The sequence below is a fragment of the Passer montanus genome, unplaced genomic scaffold (assembly GCF_014805655.1).
Source record: "Passer montanus isolate IOZ18808 unplaced genomic scaffold, ASM1480565v1 scaffold59, whole genome shotgun sequence".
NCBI classification, from domain to species: Eukaryota; Metazoa; Chordata; class Aves; order Passeriformes; family Passeridae; genus Passer; species Passer montanus.
In genome coordinates, this window is record NW_024370926.1 from 907,379 (window position 1) to 929,034 (window position 21,656).

A 21,656-nucleotide genomic window follows, 5' to 3' on the forward strand; every position below is an offset into this window, starting at 1 on the left:
TTTCTTCAGGAATCAGGTGGGTTTTTCCAAGAATCAGGTGGGTTTCTCCAGGAAGCAGGCGGGTTTTTTTCAGGAATTAGGCGGTTTTTTCCAGGAATCAGGCAGTTTTTTTCCAGAATCAGGCGGTTTTTTTCCAGGAAGCAGGCGGGTTTCTCCAGGAAGCAGGCGGGTTTCTGCCCAGCTGCCCGGCGTGGGCGCGCTGGTGCCGCAGCAGGTACGCGTGGCGGGCAAAGCTCTTGCCGCACTCGCTGCAGATGAACCACGGCACCGCCGCGTCCTCGGGCTGGCCCTGGTGGTACAGCAGGAACTGCCTGAACTCATCCAGCTCCTGCCCTGCCAGGACTCTGCTACCGCTCCTGATTCTCACGGGATTTGCCGGATTTGGTGCCAGATTGTGGCGGCTCCCCGAGGTTTCTGCCAGGTCAGAGCAGTGGCTGTGCAGGGCTTGGGATGCTCCTGAGGATGATCCCTGGGTCATGGCACCACCATGGCCTGGAACAAGGAGATTCTAAACATTCCCTGTATCTGATGTGACAGAAAAACCTCAAAATAACAACAATTCCCAATTTGCTGCTTCTGGACAAAACCCCTAAGAAAAAAACCCCACCAAAACAAAACAAAACAAAAAAAAAACACCAAAAAAAAACCACCACAAAAAAAGCCCAAAAAAACAAAACAAAAAAAAAACCAAAAAAAACCCCACAGAGCTGAGGTGGAACCCCCCATCCCTCCAATCCTACCAATTTCAAAGTGCTGCCAGTGAATTCCCACAACACCACACACCTGTGCTGAGGCTGACAGAGATTTTCCTTTCCTCCAAATCCTGTGGTTCTTTGACCCATGCTGCTCTTCCTTCTGGGATATGGCTTTTGGGAACAGGCCAGTCTGAACAAGGAACAGAAGGAACATGGCAGTGGTGGTTATAAATGGTTTTCCAGCAAATCCCTGCATCATCCACTCTGTAAAGAGCATCTCTGTTATTCCAGGAAAAGATCCGATGGGGAGGGAGAAGCAGCAGCTGTCCCAGTGTCTAAAGGAGTGTCTGGGATGAACAGGATTTGTGCTCCAACTTTTATAAAATACTCCAGAAATTACACCTAGAAGGTTGAAGATTGAATGTTGAAAAGTGGAAGGTCTTAGATTTGAGCCTTAACCCCAAATTCAGCTGCCTGGTGCTGGATTTTATGGTTCAGTCCTGTCTTTTTCTCAGTTAATGCCTCCTTGTGCAATGCTCCCAATTTCAGCAGCTTCTTCTAGGAATCAATCCAAGGAATTACCTGAATGCTGAGGAGCCAGGGAGAGCTGACAGGTTCAGATTTAAAATATCAATGATTTCAAGCAAACATATAGTTGGGCATTTAAAGCTAATTATAGACTTCTTAATTTTCTGGGCATCATTCACGTTATTTCACTACTTCTGCATCAAAATAGTTCAATTGTCTTCAGTGAATCTCAAACCCAGACATACATCAGGGTCTGGGGATGAGGAAAACACAACTTCACTGTAATTAATGAGGGCACAGGATTAATGATCCCATGTGTTGTTGGAACCCTGGCTGCTGAGAATTCCAGACTTTCTGTGCTGCCAGGCACTGACCCCCAAGAGAACACTGCATTGACCTGAGGTCGTGGAGAAGCTTCCAAAATGGAATGACAGAACTGGGATTGTGGGTGTGGAGTTTGAATAGAAGTGGGTGATACCACAGGGTGGGAAACTCAGAGTTTAAGGGTTTAGAACATTCTGATACATATAAAGATAAGATAGAAGTTTTAGGGTGAAAACTAATCCTTCTTCTTTGCCTTCTTCTTCATGGGTTTGGGTAGCATTGTGTAATTAGACAAAAAAGTTCACATTACAAGACATGACAGATGTTTTAGGGTGAAAACTAATCCTTCATCTTTGCCTTCTTCGTGGGTTTGGGTAGTATTGTGTAATTAGACAAAAAAGTTCACATTACAAGACATGAGTGATTGGTTATTAGGTTAAAAGTAAAAATAATTTAAGTGTCATTTCTTAATTAGATAATTTTTCCTTAAAAGACCTTGTAGAGATAAATATGGGGCCATTTTATAACTTGTTGGTGAAATACTGTAGAACTCACAACTTGTAAGACTGTAATATAGATAAGAAATAGTAAATATTAAGTTCAAACATGAAATATTGTCTCTGTGCATTTAATCCCAACCCTGACCAAGACAAAAAAAAAAATTAACAGTGTGTCACTGCAGCTCCTGTATCCAAACCTTTTCCATTCCTTGTTACTTGTTTTTATTGGCAACTGCATTTCCTGGGATCTTAAACTGTCCTTTAACCTTTTAAAGGAAAAATGTGGAGCTTCTTGTCTCTCACAAAGATTCACAAGCTCTTATAGATGAATTCCCTAAAAATCCAGGGATGAGAGGAGTGACAAGAGCCAGGCCAGACCCAGCGTGTGTCCCTTTGGAGAGGGAAAACTAACCTTTTCCCAGTGTGATCAAAGATCCAAACTTCTCCTTCAGCAATTGCTTATAAAATTCATTCTGCCAATCCTGCAGACGCGGCCACCGAGGAAACATCGTAGGGACCTAAAAAGCAAAATTCTCCAGAGTCAGGGTAGCTGAGAATCCCTGAAAACCCTCTTATCCCAACAGTTTAAACACGTGGGCACCTCCCAGCTGCTCCCAGCGATGTCTGTGCTATGTGTAAGCAGCATATTAATGAAGGATTTTACATAAGAACCTTCTACTGTTAATCCAGAATGAGAGAAAAGGCTTTGAAGCAATGTGACTCAGCCAGAACAATGATTTGCTCCAATAACTGGGTCAGAAATTAGTCATAAAAGCAGATATCTGTGGTCAGCATCCACACCCAGCCCCCTCAGGGAATGTGGTTCTTCCTTCAATGAAAAATAAAATAATTCAGTGTTTTAAGTAAACCCTGAGGCAGTGCCACGATCTGTCAGACTGCCTGGAAAAGCTCCTCCCTGGCAATGAAAGCTTATTATTAGGGAATAACAATATTATTATTATTAATTAAACCCTCTAAGGGATATTTTCCCAAGCTGCTTCCAAGGCTTTACACACAAATCTCCCTTTAATTTAATTTATTCCCACTATCTGGCCCCTCAATTACCCTACAGGGCTCGGAATTCCGGATCCGTTTTCGGGTTTTGCTGCTCATCATGTCACCATCACCCCGGGGTGTCCCCACGAGCCAGGTGCCATCCAGGGCCAGGATGAATTTGCTGGGAACAGCTTCCTTCAGCAGGCGCCGTCTCTTGCGGATTTTCACCGGCTCCCTCTGGAAGGAGCTCTCCTCGAAGTGCTCCGAGCACAGGCACTGGTACTTGGAGGGGGTCTCCATGTCCCGGCCCATGTTTTGGATCCAGCGCCTCAGGAGGGCTTTGTTTTGGAGGGGGAAGCTGTAGAAGCTGACCGAGCTGTTCTTGTAGGCCCCGCTGGTGCCGTTGCGGCAGTTCAGGGCCGCGCAGTAACCCATCGCCGCGGGGGAAACCCCAAAAACACACCAGGGACAACGTGTAGGGAGTTTAATCCACCTCAGTCCCAAAGTGGCCTGCATTTCTCTGAAAACCCCATGGTTTTTGGCAGAGAGGAGGAGCTGAGGTGGCCACAGGACTGAACTTCCCACAGGAGCTCCCCAGGGAGAGGAGCCAGGTCTGTCCCTGCTGCTTCAAATCAACATCTGAGAAGGAAAAAAAGCTTTAAAATGAGCTCAATGCCCCCTGAATATGCAGATTTACATTGAATTAACCGCTGTGGTATGCACACAGAGTGAGCTTAATTCATTTCCGTATCCACAAGGGATCTCGAGCTCCAAAGGTGATCCGGCACACAGCACGGGGCTGAGAGACAAATAATTCCCAAAAAATGAAAGTTTGGGGTGTACCAATGTAGGAGTGTGCCTCCAAATGACAAAGTGGCAAAGCTAGCCTTTGTCCCTTAAAAAGGGAAAGAAGCTCTGAAGTTTCTCTCAACGATTAGGTGAAAGCCATTTCACAGGACTTCACTAAAAACTCGAGGCCATCTAATTGGATAGAAGCCAAAAAGTCCCACCTGGCCCATCAGGTAGAAAAAGAAGAGAACAAAAGAACTGAGCTGCTTTTGTGAGGTGTTTATACCAGGGGCAGACCTCTGTACCTGGCTCGGGTTTTTCTGTTTGTTATTTTGCCTTTTATTAAACCTTTTTGTTTGTAACACTGCAGCAGAAGCCATCCTGCTCATTATTTGCCCCCAAAGTAATAGCTGAGCTATCCTTGGGTCTGTTAGGTTCCCTTTTGAGGGTTTGTAAGCCCTGGCCCGAGAAAAAGAAACCTAACATACCAAGGGCTCTCCCATCACATCAGAGGAGAGTCCCAGGGGTGTCAGTCAGTGAGGAGATCTTTGGGCAGGAACACTGGAAAAGGGAATAAACCACCCAGGGATCCTGCTCCGAAGAGAGGAGATCCCAAGGTGTGAGGACACCCGGGGTTAAAAAGAAACAAGGATCAGAAGGTCAAAAAAAAGCTCACAGAGCCTGATTATTAAATTAAACACCAAAAATTGGTAATTTTGCCCTTATCTTCTGGTAATAAGAGAGATAAAAGAACAAAAGAAAAGAGGGAAGAGAGAGGGGGAGCTCAGAAGGGAGAGGGAAGGACATCTCCAGTCCTGGCTCCAGCACTAATCCGGTCCGAGGGCACGTTCTCACAGGTAAATTTTCCCCGCCTTGGGATCAGGTTTCTCCTTTCACATGTAAATGGTTAAGGATGCACGGTCCCTTCTCCCAGAGCTTTCTGTGAAGGGGCTTTGGGGCTCTGGCCCCACTCTGTGCCCCTTTCCCGGCCCCGCTCCTGCACTGCCCTTATCTCCATGGAGCAGGAGGTGCAGCCTCACCTCCGCGTTCCTCCTTTCTCCAACCACATCCCGTTCCACCGTGCTGCTTCTGGGAGCCTGGGGCACAGCAGCTCCTTGGGGTCCCCAGAACGGGGACACGTTGGGCTCAGTCCAGAAGGGGCCACGGAGCTGCTGCAGGGCTGGAGCCAGGCTGGAGAGCTGGGAATGTTCCCCTGGAGAGGAGAAGCTCCAGGGAGAGCTCAGAGCCCTGGCAGGGCCTGAAGGGGCTCCAGGAGAGCTGGAGAGGGACTGGAGACAAGGCCTGGAGGGACAGGACACAGGGAATGGCTCCCACTGCCAGAGGGCAGGGATGGATGGGAGATTGGGAATTGGGAATTCCTGGCTGGGATGGAATTCCCAGAGCAGCTGTGGCTGCCCCTGGATCCTTGGCAGTGCTCAAGGCCAGGCTGGAGCAGCCTGGGGCAGTGGGAGGTGTCCCTGCCACGGCAGTCTGTGCCTCCCTCGCCGTCCCACAGCGGGGCAAAGCGGGTGGCGGGCAGGGCGAGGCCGGACACGGCTCCGCGCCCCGGGAGCCCCGGCGGCCCCGCTCGCCGCCACGCTGCGCCGCCATCTTCCTCCCCCTCAGCCGCGCCGCGCAGCAGCAGCCAATCACAGGCGGCGCCGCGCAGCAGCAGCCAATCACAGGCGGCGCCGCGCAGCAGCAGCCAATCACAGGCGGCGCCGCGCAGCAGCAGCCAACCGGAACCCAGCCCTGACCATTTCCCTCACGCCATTGGCCCGCCGGACCCGCCCAGCCCCCGGCGCGCGGCGGCGTCCACGAGGAGAGGGCGGGAGGGACGCTCATCCCCATTGGCCAGCGCGAGGGGAAAGCAGGGCGCTGATTGGATGAGACGGGAAGGGAGGCGGAGATTGGGACGGCGTCCGCTCGTTGTCATGGCAACGGCGGCGGGGCCGAAACCGCCGGAGCCTCCACCGAGCACCGGCCGCGGGACGGGACCGGAGCCCCGGGACTCCTCACCGAGCACCGGCCGCGGGTCGGGGAAGGAGCCCCGGGACTCCTCACCGAGCACCGGCCGCGGGATGGGGAAGGAGTCCCGGGATTTCTCACCGAGCACCAGTGGGACGCGGGATTCGCCGTCTCGCAGTGCGATCCCGGGCCCACCGGGATCTTCCCAATGGAAAGATGCCTCGAAACCTGGGATTTGGGGGGTGGCAGCCGCTCAGTTCCTCCTCTGCTTCAGCCCCGCCGCTCCCTTCCCCTCCCGCTGCAGAACGACCCGTGGCACTTAACAATTTTAATTAAAACCCCTGAAATTTCCAGCCAACGAATCAAACATCCGGACAAAACTCAAGCAGAAACACGCACGCTAAAAAGCTCCTTTAAGGAAGTTTCCTTTGAGTTAAAGGAGCTCTGACCCCAAACTGGCTCTTCCCTGACTCTGTTTCTCTATTTTTTTCCCCACCGACAAAGTGACAGGTGACAAATCCAGACTCTTATCAGTAAAAGGAATAAATCGTGTCCTTCCAAGGCCACGACACAAAAACCCCGAGCACGAGCAGAAGGTTTCGGAAGGAGGATTTTTAATGAGCAGTGCCGTGTCCTGCTCCAAGGGGAGGGAAGTTCCTCAGGTGTGGAGATGCCCGGGGTCCAAAGGGAACGACAAACAGAGGGTCCCGAAAGAGCTACGAAGTTTGATTAGTAAATTATACACTTGCCATGGAAATTGCCATGAGTTAGTAAATGAAAAAGGAAGGAGGGGAGAGGGGAGAGGTCAGGGAACATCACCAGCCCTGGCTCCAGCGCCGATCCGGGTGTGCAGGTGTGCAGGGTCCCGAGGGTGCTGTGGGGACACCTTCTTATGGGAAAATTCTCCCCGCCCCGGCATCAGGTTTCCCACTTGCCATGCAAATGAGGGAGTGTGCGCAATCCTGATGCTGGACCTTTCTGGAATTGGGTCGGGGGGCTTTGAGGGCTCGTGGTGATCTCGGTGCTGCTCTGCAGATGTCCCTGCTCGCTGCCCCGCTGGCCTTGTCCCGGCTTTGTCGTGTCTGCCCGTCCCCAGGGGGGGTTGGAGGGGCGCTGGCCAACGTGCTGTGCCCTCCTCCCCAACCACATCCTGTTCCATCCCGCTCCTTATCGGTGTTTGGGGCACAGCCTTAACTCCTTGGAGCCTTGGCTGCTGCAAGTGCAGGGCAGCAAACCGCTTGTGTCCCCTGAAGAGCGGGGTGGGAACTCGGGGTGATCCCGAGAACCGGGCAAAGGTCATTCCTTACCTCCTCCCGGAGCTGGGGAAACGTTTCATGAAAAGCGATCCCCTTCGATCCCAGCCAGGTTGATTTGCAAGAGCATCCCGGGCGCTGAGGAGGGAAAATATCCGGAGCCTGGGGCCGGGAACTGCCCGAGCTTTCCATGACAAAGGCGCAGTGAGGGACACTCAGGGACACAGCGGGAGCCGATCATCCCACATTTTCTGGTTTAGGCTGTGAGGTGACAAAAGCCCGGAGAGGGGGTGGAATTCCTTTGTTCGGGGTCCCTGCATGGAGGCACAACCTCGAGGTGGTTGTATCAAGGTTAAATTATTGCAAGGATCCAGGCGAGGTTCTGCAATGGGAGATCTGGGATGGAGCCTGTGAGGAAACCTGTGAGTGTGGTGTGGGATCAAACAGGGACCCAGCTCAGGTAATCTCAGCTGAGACTCCACAGTGGCTCCTGGATGGGCAGGCAGGGAAATTTCCTAAATAGCCACACATCCAGCAAGTGGAATCTTATCCATGCAGCCAGAATAATGGCCTGGACATTCACATTCCTGCTGGTTCTTGTCAACAATTAATAAAAAATATTAATAGACACGGGAGCACAATATCCAGTATTAACATTGCAGCATGCTGGTGTAGGACCCGGAGGACAAAGAGTTAAAACCCCTGGAGCAAATCTGCCAGTGCCAAACTGCTCAGGTTAATTTATGGCTCCTGGGTGAGAAGCACGAAACTGCCAACTTTAACCCCAAAAGAATTCCAGAGGCTACAGCCACTGCCTCCACTCAGCATCTGCACTCGGATTTAAAATTCAGGTACCACAATGGCAAATTCCTGCCGTGGCAGGAATGGGAATTTTTGGAATTGCAGTTGAGTTGGCTCCAGTAAGAGCTGTGGGTCCCAACACCGTGTGGGCAGTGCTCTGGGGTGCACCATCCCGGGCACCAAGGAGTTAAAAGTGCTGCTGTGTCCCAAACCTGGGTAACAAGGGACAAACTGGAATAAAGTGTGGCTGCAGAGGGGGACCCTCCGAAATTTTCAGCCCAAATTTTGGGCTTGTCTTCCTTCTTTTCTTCCTTAGCTCTTCCTGCAGTTGCTCAGTTTTCACTGACAGCAATAATGCAGCTCTTTTCCTCCTTTTCATTTCCTCTCCGAGGTCTTATTTCTCTCTGCCATGCTTTTTCCTACCTAAATTCTCAAATAATTCTCTTTCCCTGCATTCTGCTGAAGCAAGTGGAGTCCCAAGCTGGTCATTTTTCAGGCCCAGGTTTATCACTTTGGATTCTGTAGAAGGCCAGGAGATAAAGGGCTGTGTCTCAGCTGTGGAGCCAGCCAAGGACTGTTGTGTGAGACACTGTCTCCCACAGTGTAAGGGGAGTACACAGAGCAAGGACAGCTCTTTTTTGGGACAAACACCCTTATTCTGCCTCCTGGAGATAAGCACAGCATGCATGGCACAGGGCATGGGGTGTCCAACAAAGGCTGATCAATCAGGAGGGATCAAAACCACCAGAGCCCCTCATCAATTTCTAAGAGGATCCAGAGGCACGGACTGTGTTGGCTGACTTATTTGCATCAAAAGTGAAAAAAAGTAGCCCCAGGGTGTGGAAAATGTGGCTGTAAAAGGGTGATCCAGGGCTCACAGGGCACCTGTGGGATCCTGAGCACAGCTGGATTGATGCTGGAGCCAGGACTGATGTCCTCCCTTTTGTCTCTCTTCCCTCTTTTCTTTTTCCTTTTTATTTCTCTTCCTACCAGAAGATAAGGGCAAAAATACCAATTCCCATGCTGAGAGTGGAATTTGCTGTTAGAACTTTTTGTGAGCTTTTCTGGACCCTTCTGACACCTGTCATTCCTTTTTGACCATGGGCATCTACAAACCTTGGGAGCTTCTTTCCTCCTGGGAGTGTGCACACAGAGCTGGAGGAGCAGAGCTGCCCTACCTCCACACAGCCTCCTCTCCAGCAGATCCTGTTATCAGTGCTTGGGACACAGCAGCTCATTAACTCTGTGCTTCCCAGGTTTCTGCAACGTCTCCATGTTCTGCTTTCACAGGATTTGGAAACTGAGCAAACACAGAAGTCTGTGAATAATGTGGGAAAAGAAATGCAACACAACTTTAAGGCTGTGAGGAATGAAAACCATATTCCAGGCTCCCTGGCCATCTCACAACTCCCAGGAAGGATCTCACCCTTCAGGAACTCTCCCTTGGGGTTCAGCAGCGAGGAGTCCCAGGATTTAAGAGTGCGAATAAGCTGCCTCCCAGGCTCTGCAGCCTTCTTTCTGTTTGCCACAGAAGAAAGAGGCAATATTTCCTATCCCAAAGCACCTCACCCAAGTGTGTGTGTTTCCTGACACGTTTCACTCCTTTAGTGGACAATTAATACCTTTAACTCACTTGTCCCCAGCCCAGTCCAAGGACTCCAGATTCCTGGGATAACATTTTGGATACATTTTGGATAATTTCTCTCTATTCAGACAGCTCTTCATTGCAACACACATCACAAATTGTTCCATGTCCACATGGTTTCTCTCCCACAGGGACTCACAGCCAGCAGTACCTCCAAACTCCACCTCCCCATACCCACAGGCACTGGTGAACGCTGTCTAACACAAAATAACCCCCAGCCAGCTCTCTTTTCCTGGGAGGAGCTCGGGATGGCTGCACCACAGCCCCCTCCTGCCATCAGGGTCTGGCACAGAGCTGGGGGGAGCCACCAGGGGGGTGTGGGGGATGTCCTAGATGGAATGCATCACGGAGCCCCTGATGTCTCTGCAGGGCCAGCTGACCAGAGGCACGTGGGTGTCCTGCATGTGCCCTTCCTGATGCTTCAGCAGGCTCCTCTTGAGCACAAACCTCTTGCTGCAGAGAGGACACTGGAAAAGCCTCTCTCCCGTGTGCCGGCGCTGGTGGTTCAGGAGGTAATCCTTCCTCCTGTAGGTTTTGTCACACTTGGAGCACTTGTAGGGCCTCTCTCCTGTGTGACTTGTCTGGTGCCTAACGAGCCACGAATGGCAAACAAAGTTCTTCCCACAGTCGCTGCAAATGTAGGATTTGCCCCTGCCCTGGCCCTGCTGCTGGGCAGGGCTGCCCCGGGCCAGGGCTGGCTCCCAGCAGGGGCTGGATGCTGATGTGTCCGTGGGGAAGCTCTCCTCATTTTCAGCAGCTTCCTCTGTGCCCAGGCTGTCCTGCCCACGGGGTCTGCCTGTGCCTGGGGGAGTCTCTCCACACTGGGAGTGGGGCCCTGGCCCCTCACAGGAGGTGGGAGCAGCTCCAGGGCCCATTCCCTTGTCTCCAGGACCCATTCCCTTGTCTCCAGGGCCCATTCCCTTCTCTCCCAGGCCCATTCCCACCTCTCCTGGGTGTGGGTGCAGCAGAGGGAACATCCTCTCATACGTGGGGCCTGGAAACATGTCCCCTTCTCCCTGCAGTGCCTGCTGGGGCTGGTCCTGCTGTGGGCAGTTTCTCTCACACTTGTACACACAGGGCCTCTTTTCCAGGCTTTTTTCCTGGGCACTAAAGAAATCGTACTGAGCATCACTTCCAAGGCTGTTCCCATTCCCCATGGTGGCCGTTTCCATCATTTCTGAATTCCACTGACTGTCCCATGTCACTCCATGGTTGGGATCTTTGGGAAACAACTCTCCCGGCCTTCCTGGTACCTCTAAGTCACAGGTCTTGCTCTCCAAGCAATTTGCTGGATGGTTCCTCTTCAAATTTTCATCTGAAACAGAGATTTCAGAGATTTTAAATTCACGAGTCCCCTTAGGAATGTCCTTCCCAGCCCAAAGCCACATCTTTATTTCTGAGGGAGGAACAAAGTACCAGCATCCACTGAAACAAAATTTCCAGGAAAATAGAAGGACTTTTTTCAACTGTATTTTTTAAATTCTACATAAAAAATGACGGCTGCAGTCTCAAATTCAGCCCCCCACTCAGATAACAGAGCAGACACTGTCCCACCTCAGTGTTGCCAGCTGCTCTCCAGACACTCTCCTGAGCATCTCCAGGAGCAGAGTCCAAGCAGGGCCCTGAGCTAGCTCAGCAAGTCACAGAACTATGGGATCTCCTGAGCTGGGAGACACCCACAAGGATGGAGTCCAACCCCTGGCCCTGCATGGACACCCCAACAATCCCACCCCGTGCCTGAGAGTGTTGTCCAAACACTCCCTGAGCTCTGGCAGCCTTGGGGCTGTGCCCATTTCCTGGGGAGCCTGTTTGGTGCCCAACCACCCTCTGGGGGAAGAATCTTTTCCTGATATCCAACCTAAACCTCCCCTCCTGAGCTTATCAGAAGGACTCTCTGCTCCCAGGAACTCGTGCTGTCTAACAAGCACCTGTTTTTTAGTGAACAGCCTCAGAACTTATTTGTCTTGCCTGAATAACAACCCAAGTGAAGTACACATTTTTGTTATGGAACTTTCAAAGAAAGTCACTGACTGGAATTGCAGCCAAGATGGAAAATCACTGATTGAAGCCCACTCTCCTGAGACCCTATAAACTGAAGTCCAAATTGAGACCCACAGAGCTCCCAATTCCCAGAAAATAAAGGAAAGTGTGTCCCAAACACTGATAACTGGATGGCCATGGAGCCATGAGAAAGAACAAGATTTGGCTGAAGAATGGGGGTGCCATGTGGAGACATGGCAGCAATTTCTGGGACAACATCCTTGTTGTAGCTCCTGGAGACAAGCACAACATAGAGCAAAGGCAGGAACGAGGTCAAGAAGTGGGAATGAATTATTGGGGGGGGGGGGGGGGGGGGATCAAGACCACCAAAATTCCCCAAAGCCTCCAAACCATTTCCAGAAAGGCCTGGAAGAACTGACAGCATGGGAAGTCAGAAACTTGTCTTCAGGGCAGGGAATCCTGGCCATAAAAAGGACTGAGGGTGCCCTCCATCCCCTCATCCACATTGCTGATAAAGACATCAAACACAGTGGCCTCAGTATGTCCCCAGCCCTGGGGACACCACTGGTGACTGGCCACCAGATGATGTCACTCCCTTGCCCAGCACTCTGTGGGCCCAGCCCTGAGCCAGGGTTTTATCCAGATAAAAGCAGCACAAACTTGATCCATGCAGCTCTGGGCTTGCCTCAACACAAGCCCAAGCCAGTGCCTCTGACAGCTTTTAGCTGGCTCAAGAGGGAAGGAGTCTCTTCAGCTGAAAAAACTCAACATTTTTGTGACCAAATATTAACCAGCAAACTGAGGTTGGTCCCAGTTCTCTCATGGTTAACACTGTAAGGTTGTGACATTTCATATAGTATTAAAAATACTGTAAACTGGATTTGCTGTCCCCAAAATCCCAGCTGAAATCCAATACTGACCTGTACTTGGATCTGCAGAGATTTCCTCTTTCTGCAAGTCCTGTTGCTCAGAGCAGGGTGGCTCCTCCTCTTGTTTAATCCACGATGAAACATCCCTTGCATAAGTCTGAAATCCTGTTCATTGGGGAGAATTTACACAACTGACAAACACCCGGGGGAAGACACAAAGCCTGGATGATTTGGGAATGCACAACAGTAACAAAGCAGCAGGGAAGGCACAACAGGAAGAGCCATTAAGGGGTAATTCCTGCAGTGGAGTTTTTGGCAGATCCTCACCTGTGGCAGGATCTCTCTGGAGGTCCTCACCCTCTGTGCCTGGCAGCTCCCTGGCATCCACCTCGCTGCCTTTCCTGGTCTGACTGGATGCCTCAGGCTTGTAAAATCCTTGCTCTGCCAAGGGAGGAAGTCCAGGAGAAGTGTATCATAACCTGCCTAAACTCAGGGTTTCACAAGGCTGAAAACCTGCTCTGGTCTGGGCATTCTTTGGAGGTTGTTACCCCAAGCCAAGCTCCCCTAATCCCAGTTTCTTAAGGGATCCTCTGGAAAGGTCTAAAAATCCCAGCTGGCTACAAACACAGGAAGCCAGGTACAGTTCTAGTGCAGCCAACAGGCAGCACCACTACCTTTGTAAAGAGTGAGGAAAACCTGCAAAGCAGAGCAGCTGATTTGTAAAACAAAGAGGTTCCCAGTGAGCAGGCAAAGAGCAGGGCCCTGGGTTCTGCAGCCTTTCAGAGGAGTCTGTGTGCTCCTCTTTACTCAGGAAAACCCCAGAAAGGAAAGGAGGAGGGAAAAGGCAACCTGAAGGAATTTAGGGAGATCCACACTTGGACAAAAACCAGCCATGCAGCCACAAACTCCAAAATGTCCATGAGAAGGGAAAGGGGCAACACCAGCCCTCACCTGTGGGATCTGCTAGCAAGTCTGCTCAGAACTTCTTAAAGATTTGGAATACATCAGCAGAGGTGGGGAATTTAATCACACAACCTGGAATTTAATCCCTCTGTTTCATTTTCCCTCTGAGGTATGCAGTTACTCACCTGGGCAGGGCTCTCCAGGAGCTTCTGCAGCCTCCTCCTTCCGATCTGCAGTGCACAACTCTTCCTCTTGCTTAATCTGGATTATGCTGTCTTCTGTTAACAGGAACCAGGGTTATTTTAACACCATGCAAAATTAATTCCAATTGTCAGCCCAGCCCAGGCAGATCTGCTCTGCTCTGGCTCACATTCCAGTTCTAGTTCCTGCTGACCAAGGCCTCTTGAACAGACCTGAAATGTTGGTTACAAAACCCTCAGCAGATGTTTGAGCCTGAGAAATGCACAAAATTTTCATGCAAGTGAAAACACGCTCTCCATGGCCCCAGGAGAGGCCAGAGCCACTTGAATTCTCGTCCTTGAGTTTCATTTCTCTCTTGGTGCTGCCAGAGTTCTGCCGTTCCTTTTCAATCCCTCTCAGTCACACACCACCTCTCACCCATCAGAGAAACACTCATGAGAACAGAGCTCTTAGAGAAATTCATTCAAGTAATGAAAAAAGAAAAAAGAAAACAAAAGTCTGTAGAGTAAGTAAAGAAAAGCAGACGGGCCACTGCTCTGCACCTTTACAGTGCAGACCTGGCCAAGGGACTGGAGGATTTCCCAGGAGAGGGAAAAGAAGGGTGTGATGGAAGGTCCTGGAAAGGCTGGTGGGGATGGAATGCCTGACAGCAGCAGTTGGAAGACCAAACTCAGCACAGCAAGTGCCTTGGAGAAATGCTGATCATAGAATTGTGGAGGTTGGGAAAGTCCTTTAAGGTCATCGAGTCCAACCATTCCCCCAAACTGCACTCCCCTGGCCCAGCCTGAGGCCGTTCCCTCTCCTCCTGTCCCTGTTCCCTGGAGCAGATCCCGACCCCCCCGGCTGTCCCCTCCTGGCAGGAGCTGTGCAGAGCCACAAGGTCCCCCCTGAGCCTCCTTTTCTCCAGGCCAAAACACCACCCACACCCCGGCTGTGCCCAGATCCTGGCAGGTGCTGGGTGTCCCACATCCCTCTCCCACCACTGGTGTCAGGACACCACTCACCAGAGCCGGTCTCTGTGGGATTCCCTCTCACATCCCGGTCCTGGCAGCTCCGGGATCCCGGCCGGTTCCCGCTCTCCGCCGGGGCCTGGGCCTTGTGTCCAGCGGCGTCCGGCCCTGCGGGGAATGGCGGCTGAGGAATGGACGGGGGACACCATGGGGCTCCTTTGCCACCAACTGTGACCCCAGCCAACCTTACTGCATCCTGGCCATGTGTGTGCCTCGTCCACAGCACTCCATGAGGGAACGGGATCCTGCCTCAGAGCCATGAGGGACTGGGGTCCACCCTGAGCCATGAGGGAACAGGGCTCACCCACAGCCATGAGGCAAAAGGATCCCCCTCAGAGCAGTGAGGGATTGGGGTTCAGCCCAGAGCCATGAGGGATTGGGGTCCACCCTGAGCCATGAGGGAACAGGGTTCACCCAGAGCCACAAGGGAACAGGATTCCCCTCAGAACTGTGAGGGATCAAGGTCCATCTGGAGCCATAAGGGGACGGGATCCGCCCTCAAAGCCGTGAGGGATTCAGGTCCACCCAGAGCATGAGGGAACAGGATCCCCCTCAGAGCTGTGAGGGATTGGGATCCACCCAGAGCCATGAGGGAACAGGATCCCCATCAGAGACATGAGAGATCAGAGTCCACCCAGGTCCCCCTCAGAGCCGTGAGGAATCACGGTTCTACCCAGAACCATGAGGGAACAGGATGCTCAGATCTGTGAGGCAATGGGGTCCATCTGGAACCATGAGGGAACAGGATCCTCCTCAGAGCTGTGAGAGATTGGGGTTTCACCCAGAATCATGAGGGGATAGGGTCCTCAGAGCCATGAGGGATCAGGGATCCTCTCAGAGCCATGAGGGAACAGGATCCCCCCTCAGAGCAGTGAGGGATTCAGGTCCACCTGGAGCCATGAGGGAACACGATCCTCAGATCTGTGAGGGACTGGGGTTCATCTGGAGCCATGAGGGAACAGGAGCCTCCTCAGAGCTGTGAGAGATTGAGGTCCACCCTGAGCCATGAGGGAACAGGGCTCACCCACAGCCATGAGGGAAAAGGATCCCCCTCAGAGCAGTGAGGGATTGGGGTTCAGCCCAGAGCCATGAGGGATTGGGGTCCACCCTGAGCCATGAGGGAACAGGGTTCACCCAGAGCCACAAGGGAACAGGATTCCCCTCAGAACTGTGAGGGATCAAGGTCCATCTGGAGCCATAAGCGAACATGATCCCCCCTCAAAGCTGTGAGGGACTGGGGTTCAGTCCAGAGCCATGAGGGAACAGGATCCCCCCTCAAAGCTGTGAGGGACTGGGGTTTCACCCAGAATCACGAGGGGACAGGGTCCTCAGAGCCATGAGGGATCAGGAATTCTCTCAAAGCCATAAGGGATCAGGGTCCCATCCAAGCGGTGAGGATCTTGGGGATCCTCTCAGATCTGTGAGGGATTGAGGATCCTCTCAGAGCCATGAGGGAACAGAGTCTCCTCACAGCAGTGAAGTGTCCCTTTCCGTGTCACTTCACATTTTGTCTTGAATTCAGGATTCTATTTTGCAATTCAAACAACACAAATCCCAAAATAGCTCAGAGATTTGCTACAAATGCATGTATTTATCTCTGAAATTCAGGAGAGCTGGGCTGGAACAGAGAAATTGTGACTGATTAAAATACTGTGTCACCTCTGATATCAAAGGCAGCTTTGAAAAGTGATGAAACATGGAGCACATAAAATACAGAAACAGTCCAGAAAGGACACCTCAGGTTGTTTGTACAATAATCCAGCAGTGCTGCTGAAATGATCCCAAACAGAACTCAGGATATTCTGGTCACAAGGGAATCACAATTGTCCCTCCACTGCTTCACAGGGCCACAACTTTCCCTCTTTATCTCAGAACACATCCTGCTCTTATGGAATCCTGGAATGCTTTGGGTGGGACCTTAAAGCTCATCCAGTGCCACTCCCTGCCATGGGCAGGGACACCTTCTACCATCCCAGCCTGCTCCAAACCCTGTCCAACTTTTCCTTGAATACTTCCAGGGATCCAGGGGCAGCCACAGCTTCTCTGGATATCTCTGCCAGGGCCTGCCCACCCTCAGCCAGGAATTCCTTCCCAATATCCCACCTAACCCAGCCCTCTGCCAGCAGAAAGACTTTGCCTCAATACTATCCTGCAACTTAGGACACAAAGAATATTTTAAAAAATGAAGCTATAAAATGTTTTAATCCAAGTTCTAACTGGACCAAAACACAGAGTGTCATTTTCCTTCTTTCTGTACTAAAGCAGCAAATCAACAAAAATTTTAGAGAGAGTTCTAAACTCATTTGTTCCTGAGTGAGATCTGACCAAGCACATTGTGACTGGAAGTTGGTTTCTGTCTCCAACAATTAAATCCACAAGGAGATGAAATGCAGCAGGAACCCCAACAGTTCCATTGTCATGACCATTGAGTCAAGAGGTTTGATGTCTCCATGACATTTTTATGAGAGATTAACTGTTGATTTCATGGATTTCCTCAGGAGAGAAAAACTCCATTCAAATCATCTGACAGTCCACAGAACCCATGGATTCTTGGATAAGAGCAAGCTGAAAATGCTTTTCACAACTGAGCATTTTGACTGAAAGCCCCAATTTTATGCTGAACCAGAAAGCATAAACTTTTCCATGGGAAACTGATTTCTGTGTGATCTAAACAATAATGAGGTAATTATTATTTAGGTGTTCTGATTTGTTAATTCTGTTTATTTTCAAGTTCTCTGCTCTCCACCCTCCATATTTGGGTCTAAATTTCTCTATAAATTGCAATATTCTACCACTCTTGTGACAGCCCTCACAGAGACTCTGGAGGGCAACAACCTCCCTGAACTCATGTTCCAGAACAAACAGCTGCTGTCAAAACACAAGTGAAATGCACCAAGAAATAAAAAGAAACCAAAAAAACTCAAAACAAACCACAAACATTTTTTTTCTTCCTGGACTCAACTCATTATGACCACAACACTGAAAATGTTTTGCTGGCTGCAGGATTGACGTGATCTGGGTGAGAATTGTATTGTGAGCTTATTTACACCCCAACTTTTGACATTTTTACACTTCAGGCCTGTTTGGATCTTGGATACACATATGGATAATCATTCTTTTGCTCAGGTTCCACCATAGTATTGAAAAACAATTATAAACAAATTTAACACCATGGGATTTTTTTTGATTTGAGATCAACTTCTGTCTCTCCATCCATAAGGTACAATACTACAAACTACTATTTACAGCAGCTAAAATGATGTGAAAAATAAAAAAAAAGATTGAAAGAAAGCATTTAGAACTTCACAGGCTTAATGTTATTTTTATTAAGAATCAAGTCTTTACTGCTGCAAATTTAATCAGCATTTTCCAAATAGACAGAAACAAGCTCCCTGCCCTGAATTGTTCTCAACTTAATGATTCCTCATATTTCAAGGGATTCATTCCAGATGTGCCAGAATCCTCACCTGCAGTGCCTCATCCTCCCAGCTCTTTCACCTTCCCAAAAATAAACCTCTCCCCAGGCTTCCTGCCCACTCCCCAGTGCCTCCCCTCACTCCCACACCTCAGCACACTGTCCCACAGCAGGAATGTCAGGGATTCCCACATCCCCAGCAGCACGGGATGCTGTGGGATCGCTCGGAACTCACCCACACCAAGCTCAGAGAACTCCACACCCTCCATGGCTCCCTGCTCCTTTGCATACGGCTCTTCCTCCTCTTCCTGCTTCACAGTGACAGCAAGGCTCTGCTCTGGAATGCTGCAGTCTGCTGAGGAAAAGAGGAAACTCCTTTAGTGGGAAAGAGGAAACTCCTTTACTGATTATCACAGCCCCGCTGGACTCTTCCCTTGCTGCCTCAGAAGTTTGTGCCCACTCACCCACCCTGCTGAAACACAGAACCTCTCCAGCACGTTCCATTCCTGCTCCTGGGAGCTCTGCTCTGCCCTGCAGGGAAGTGGTTCCCCCTGTTCCCCCCAGTTCCAGAGTGTCCTCCACACCCTTGAGCTCAGGCCTTTCCACAGCACTCACCATGGCCAGGTTCAGCCAGCCCTGCTCTTCCCTCTTGGTTTTCCTGTGCTTCTCTGCTGTCCCAGCTGCTCACATTGAGTTCAAACAGCAGAGCCTCTGCCAATGCCAGAAATCATGGAATCAGATCACAGAATCCCAGGAGGGTTTGAGTTAAACCTGTTCCACCCTCTGCCATGGACAGGGACACCTTCCCCTATCCCAGATTGCTCCAAGCCTTGTCCAGCCTGGCCTTGGACACTTCCAGGGATCCAGCCACAGGGCAATCTGTGCCAAGGTCTCACCATCCTCACAGCCAAGAAGTGAGGATGTGACACAAGTCTTCCTGACTTGTAATCCTAAAAATCAAACCTGTTACACTTTTTTATCACCCTCTCTTACTCCCCCTGAGCCTGCTCCTTTTGAGATCCAAGAAGTTCCCTCTGAGCAAACCAGGACCATCACCTTGCGATGGCCAGCCTCTGTGTGGTGACAGCACCACACGACCCTCACCCTCAGGATTAAAGCTTTAATTCACCCCTGGCCTGCACCTGGTTCTGCTGGGATCTCTCCAGGAGCCGCCTCCTCCTCAGTGCAGGGCGCTTCTCCTCCCTGGAGCCGGGACAGGAGGGCAGGTTCAGAGATGACATCGTCTGACAAGGAACAGAGAAAGGAATGAACGTTCCTGTGTTGCATCCACAGGAAGGAACACACCCAGCAGTGCTCCCCAAACCAGCTCCAGCACATGGCTGGGCAGCACGGAGAGTCCTCAAACACAGGCAGCAGTCTCGCTGTGTTCCCACAAATCTGCTTCCCACGTCTGGGAAAGATTCCCTAACCAGAAAGTGCTGATAACTGACGCAACAGCAACACTCACCCAGCAGGACCAGGGCTTCCTTCTTCCCTGTCAGCACCTTGCCACACAGCTCCCTCTGCCACTCTTCCAGGTTCTCCCACTCCTGAGTGGAAAAGCCGGTGGCATCGTTTTCCAATGCCACAGCTGGGGCCTGCAATCCCAAAAATTACACTCAGCACTGCTCCTGGAATAGAGAGAATCCTACTCCCTACTTATCCCTGCTCCCAGGTGTCAGGGAAAGAAAATTCCTGCCTTAGGGCATCCTCTGGACACTGAGAGTAACACTTTGGATCTTTGCTAAACTTTAGGAGATGAACTGTGTATTCCACAATATTCTTACTTCCCCCTGGCGCCTGATCCCATTGGGGACCTCAGAATGGGGAAGAACTTTCCGCTGTTGGTAAAAACGTGACAGCCCATCCTTTGGTAGGGAAAACCAGCTGAATATAACAATACACAGGAGCAATCAGTTCCTGCTTCGTGCCTCGGCACGACAGGCGACAGAAGAAACCTTGGCAGAGACCGTGGAATGATTTCCATGGCGGAAGGCTGCCGGGAGAGGTGAGGAGCAGAGGAACCTCTGCGCTGTCCCTGTCCCTCCCAGGCCCCTTAAAGACCCATCCGTTACCTTGGGGGCCTCCATCCCGGGGGGCAGCCGCAGGATCCAGAAGTTCCTGTTCTTCAGCAGGTTCTCCATGTTCTCCAGGCGCCGCTGGAGCCGCCCGTAGTCCTGGATGAGGGTGCCCAGCGCCGCGCACTTGCTCTCCAGCTGGCTGCCGAACTCCCCGACCATTTTCTCGCAGTCCAGGTGCTTCTTCTCGCTGTTCCCGGCGCGGTGTTCCAGGCTGAAGAGGCGGGACGCGTGTGCGGCCACGCTGCGCTCCAGCGCCTGCACGGCCGCCACCACCGTCCACAGCGAGATGGAGCCGCCGCCCGCCAGCTCCATCCCCGCGCCGGCAGCGACGGAGCGCGGCCACGGGCTGCGGCCCCGCGGCTGGCAAAGCGCGGCGGCAGAGCCTCGCCTCGGCCCGCTCCCCGCCGTGCCCGCCGCACCGCAGCTGGAGCTCCCCGCTCGGACCGGCCCCCGCCCGCCGCCTTTCCTTTCCTTGCCGCCAAGAAGCGCCGCTTCCTCTTCCTCCTCCGCTTCCGCCGCCGCCACAGCGGCCCCCGCCGGCCGGCAGCCCCCGCAGTGATTGACAGCTGTCAGTCACTGCTGGTCGCTGTGGCGGGAATCCCCCCTCGGGGTTCCACCGCAGCGGCGCTTCCCCGCGGGACACAGAATCCCAGGATTCCTGAATGGAAGGGACCGCAGTGGGTCACTGGTGGCACCGCCCTGCTCCAGCAGGGCCATCCCAGAGCACAGGACGCAGGATTACAACCTGACAGTTCTGGAATATTCCCGGTGAGCGAGATCCCACAGCCTCTCTGGGCTCTGCTCAGGGCTGGGCAACGCCCAGAAGTTCTGCCTCCTGCACCGGGGGAATTCCTGGGATCAGTCCCTGCCCATTCCTCTGGTGCCATCGCTGGGTCCCCGGAGCAGAGTCTGGGACTGCTGTGACCTCCCTGCACACAGGGACACCCACGGACACCCAGGGACATACAGGGATGCCCAGGGATACCCAGGGACACTGAGGGAGACCCAGCGAACACCCAGGGCTGGTTCCCCTCTCAGCTGGGGCTCCTCTCCAGGCTGAGCAGCCCCAGCTCCCTCAGCCTCTCCTGGGCACTGAGATGCTCCAGACCCTTGCTCAGCTCCAGGAGCTGCTGTGCTGAGGATCCAGAGCCGGACACAGCACCCCAGAGGTGCCTCTAGGGCTGGCACAGGGGCAGGATTCCTTCCTGACTTGCTGGGAATGCTCTTCCCAATGCACCCCAGGATCCCATCGGCCTCTTTTCCCCAGCACACTCTGTGACAGCTGGGGAAATGACCCAAGGACAGCTCATTGTCACCCAGGACTCCCAGTTCCTTCCCCCCGCAGCTGCTCCAGCAGGTCACCCCCAGCCTGTGCAGGTACCTGGGGTTGTTCCGCCCCAGCTGCAGCACCTGCGCTTGCCCTTGTTGAATTACAGAAATTTCCTCTCTGCCCATCTCTCCAACCTGCTGGAATCTCTCTGAAGGGCCACACAACCCTCGGGGTGATCCAGCCACTCCTCCCAGCTTTGATCCCTCAGCGACCCCTTCACCCAGGCCAGTGATGAACCAGCCAAACAACCCCGAGCCCAGCAGAGCCCCCGTCCCGCAGCCGCACCCCGTGCCGCCCACCCCGACCCTCCGGGAGCTGCCACTCAGCCGCTTCCCAACCCATCCATC

The 21,656-nt window shown here is 52.1% G+C and overlaps 2 protein-coding genes across 6 annotated transcripts; both read right to left on the minus strand.

Annotated features, from left to right (window-relative positions):
- Nucleotides 1–56: 56 nt before the first annotated feature.
- LOC120510617 lies at nt 57–8,415 on the minus strand. Its single transcript, XM_039726603.1, has 5 exons — nt 6,620–8,415; nt 3,113–3,682; nt 2,460–2,565; nt 784–885; nt 57–492 (listed from the first exon to the last, which is right to left on the minus strand). Exons 2-5 carry the CDS (start codon nt 3,557–3,559, stop codon nt 119–121), a joined length of 1,029 nt encoding a protein of 342 aa, XP_039582537.1. The 5' UTR covers nt 3,560–3,682; nt 6,620–8,415; the 3' UTR covers nt 57–118.
- A 1,111-nt stretch (nt 8,416–9,526) lies between these two features.
- On the minus strand, nt 9,527–21,604 carry LOC120510609 (zinc finger protein 282-like). 5 transcript variants are annotated; one of them, XM_039726588.1, is made up of 11 exons: nt 21,361–21,604; nt 19,974–20,637; nt 19,367–19,496; nt 19,041–19,142; nt 18,514–18,609; nt 18,134–18,253; nt 14,478–14,591; nt 13,458–13,550; nt 12,697–12,810; nt 12,421–12,534; nt 9,527–10,814 (listed from the first exon to the last, which is right to left on the minus strand). In XM_039726588.1, exons 2-11 carry the CDS (start codon nt 20,289–20,291, stop codon nt 9,829–9,831), a joined length of 2,187 nt encoding a protein of 728 aa, XP_039582522.1. In that variant the 5' UTR covers nt 20,292–20,637; nt 21,361–21,604; the 3' UTR covers nt 9,527–9,828. The 5 variants fall into 5 exon arrangements, with proteins under 5 accessions (XP_039582522.1, XP_039582523.1, XP_039582524.1 ...); XM_039726589.1 differs by lacking the exon at nt 21,361–21,604 and adding an exon at nt 20,725–20,808; XM_039726590.1 differs by lacking the exon at nt 21,361–21,604 and having other exon boundaries at nt 18,134–18,250; nt 19,974–20,810.
- Between the last annotated feature and the right edge of the window lie 52 nt (nt 21,605–21,656).

What these genes read in the sequence shown, in the direction of transcription:
- LOC120510617 (XM_039726603.1), bottom strand. Translation starts at nt 3,559, where the DNA reads ATGCAGGCCACTTTGGGACTGAGGTGGATTAAACTCCCTACACGTTGT. An exon ending in GGAATTCCGAGCCCTGTAGG is followed by an intron (nt 2,566 to 3,112) that starts GTAATTGAGGGG and finishes TTTGCTTTTTAG; the next exon opens with GTCCCTACGATGTTTCCTCG. An exon ending in CTCTGTCAGCCTCAGCACAG is followed by an intron (nt 493 to 783) that starts GTGTGTGGTGTT and finishes TCCTTGTTCCAG; the next exon opens with GCCATGGTGGTGCCATGACC.
- LOC120510609 (XM_039726588.1), bottom strand. Translation starts at nt 20,291, where the DNA reads ATGGAGCTGGCGGGCGGCGGCTCCATCTCGCTGTGGACGGTGGTGGCG. An exon ending in GTTCTCTGAGCTTGGTGTGG is followed by an intron (nt 14,592 to 18,133) that starts GTGAGTTCCGAG and finishes CATTCCCCGCAG; the next exon opens with GGCCGGACGCCGCTGGACAC. An exon ending in CTCTGCAGATCCAAGTACAG is followed by an intron (nt 10,815 to 12,420) that starts GTCAGTATTGGA and finishes TCTCTGTTTCAG; the next exon opens with ATGAAAATTTGAAGAGGAAC.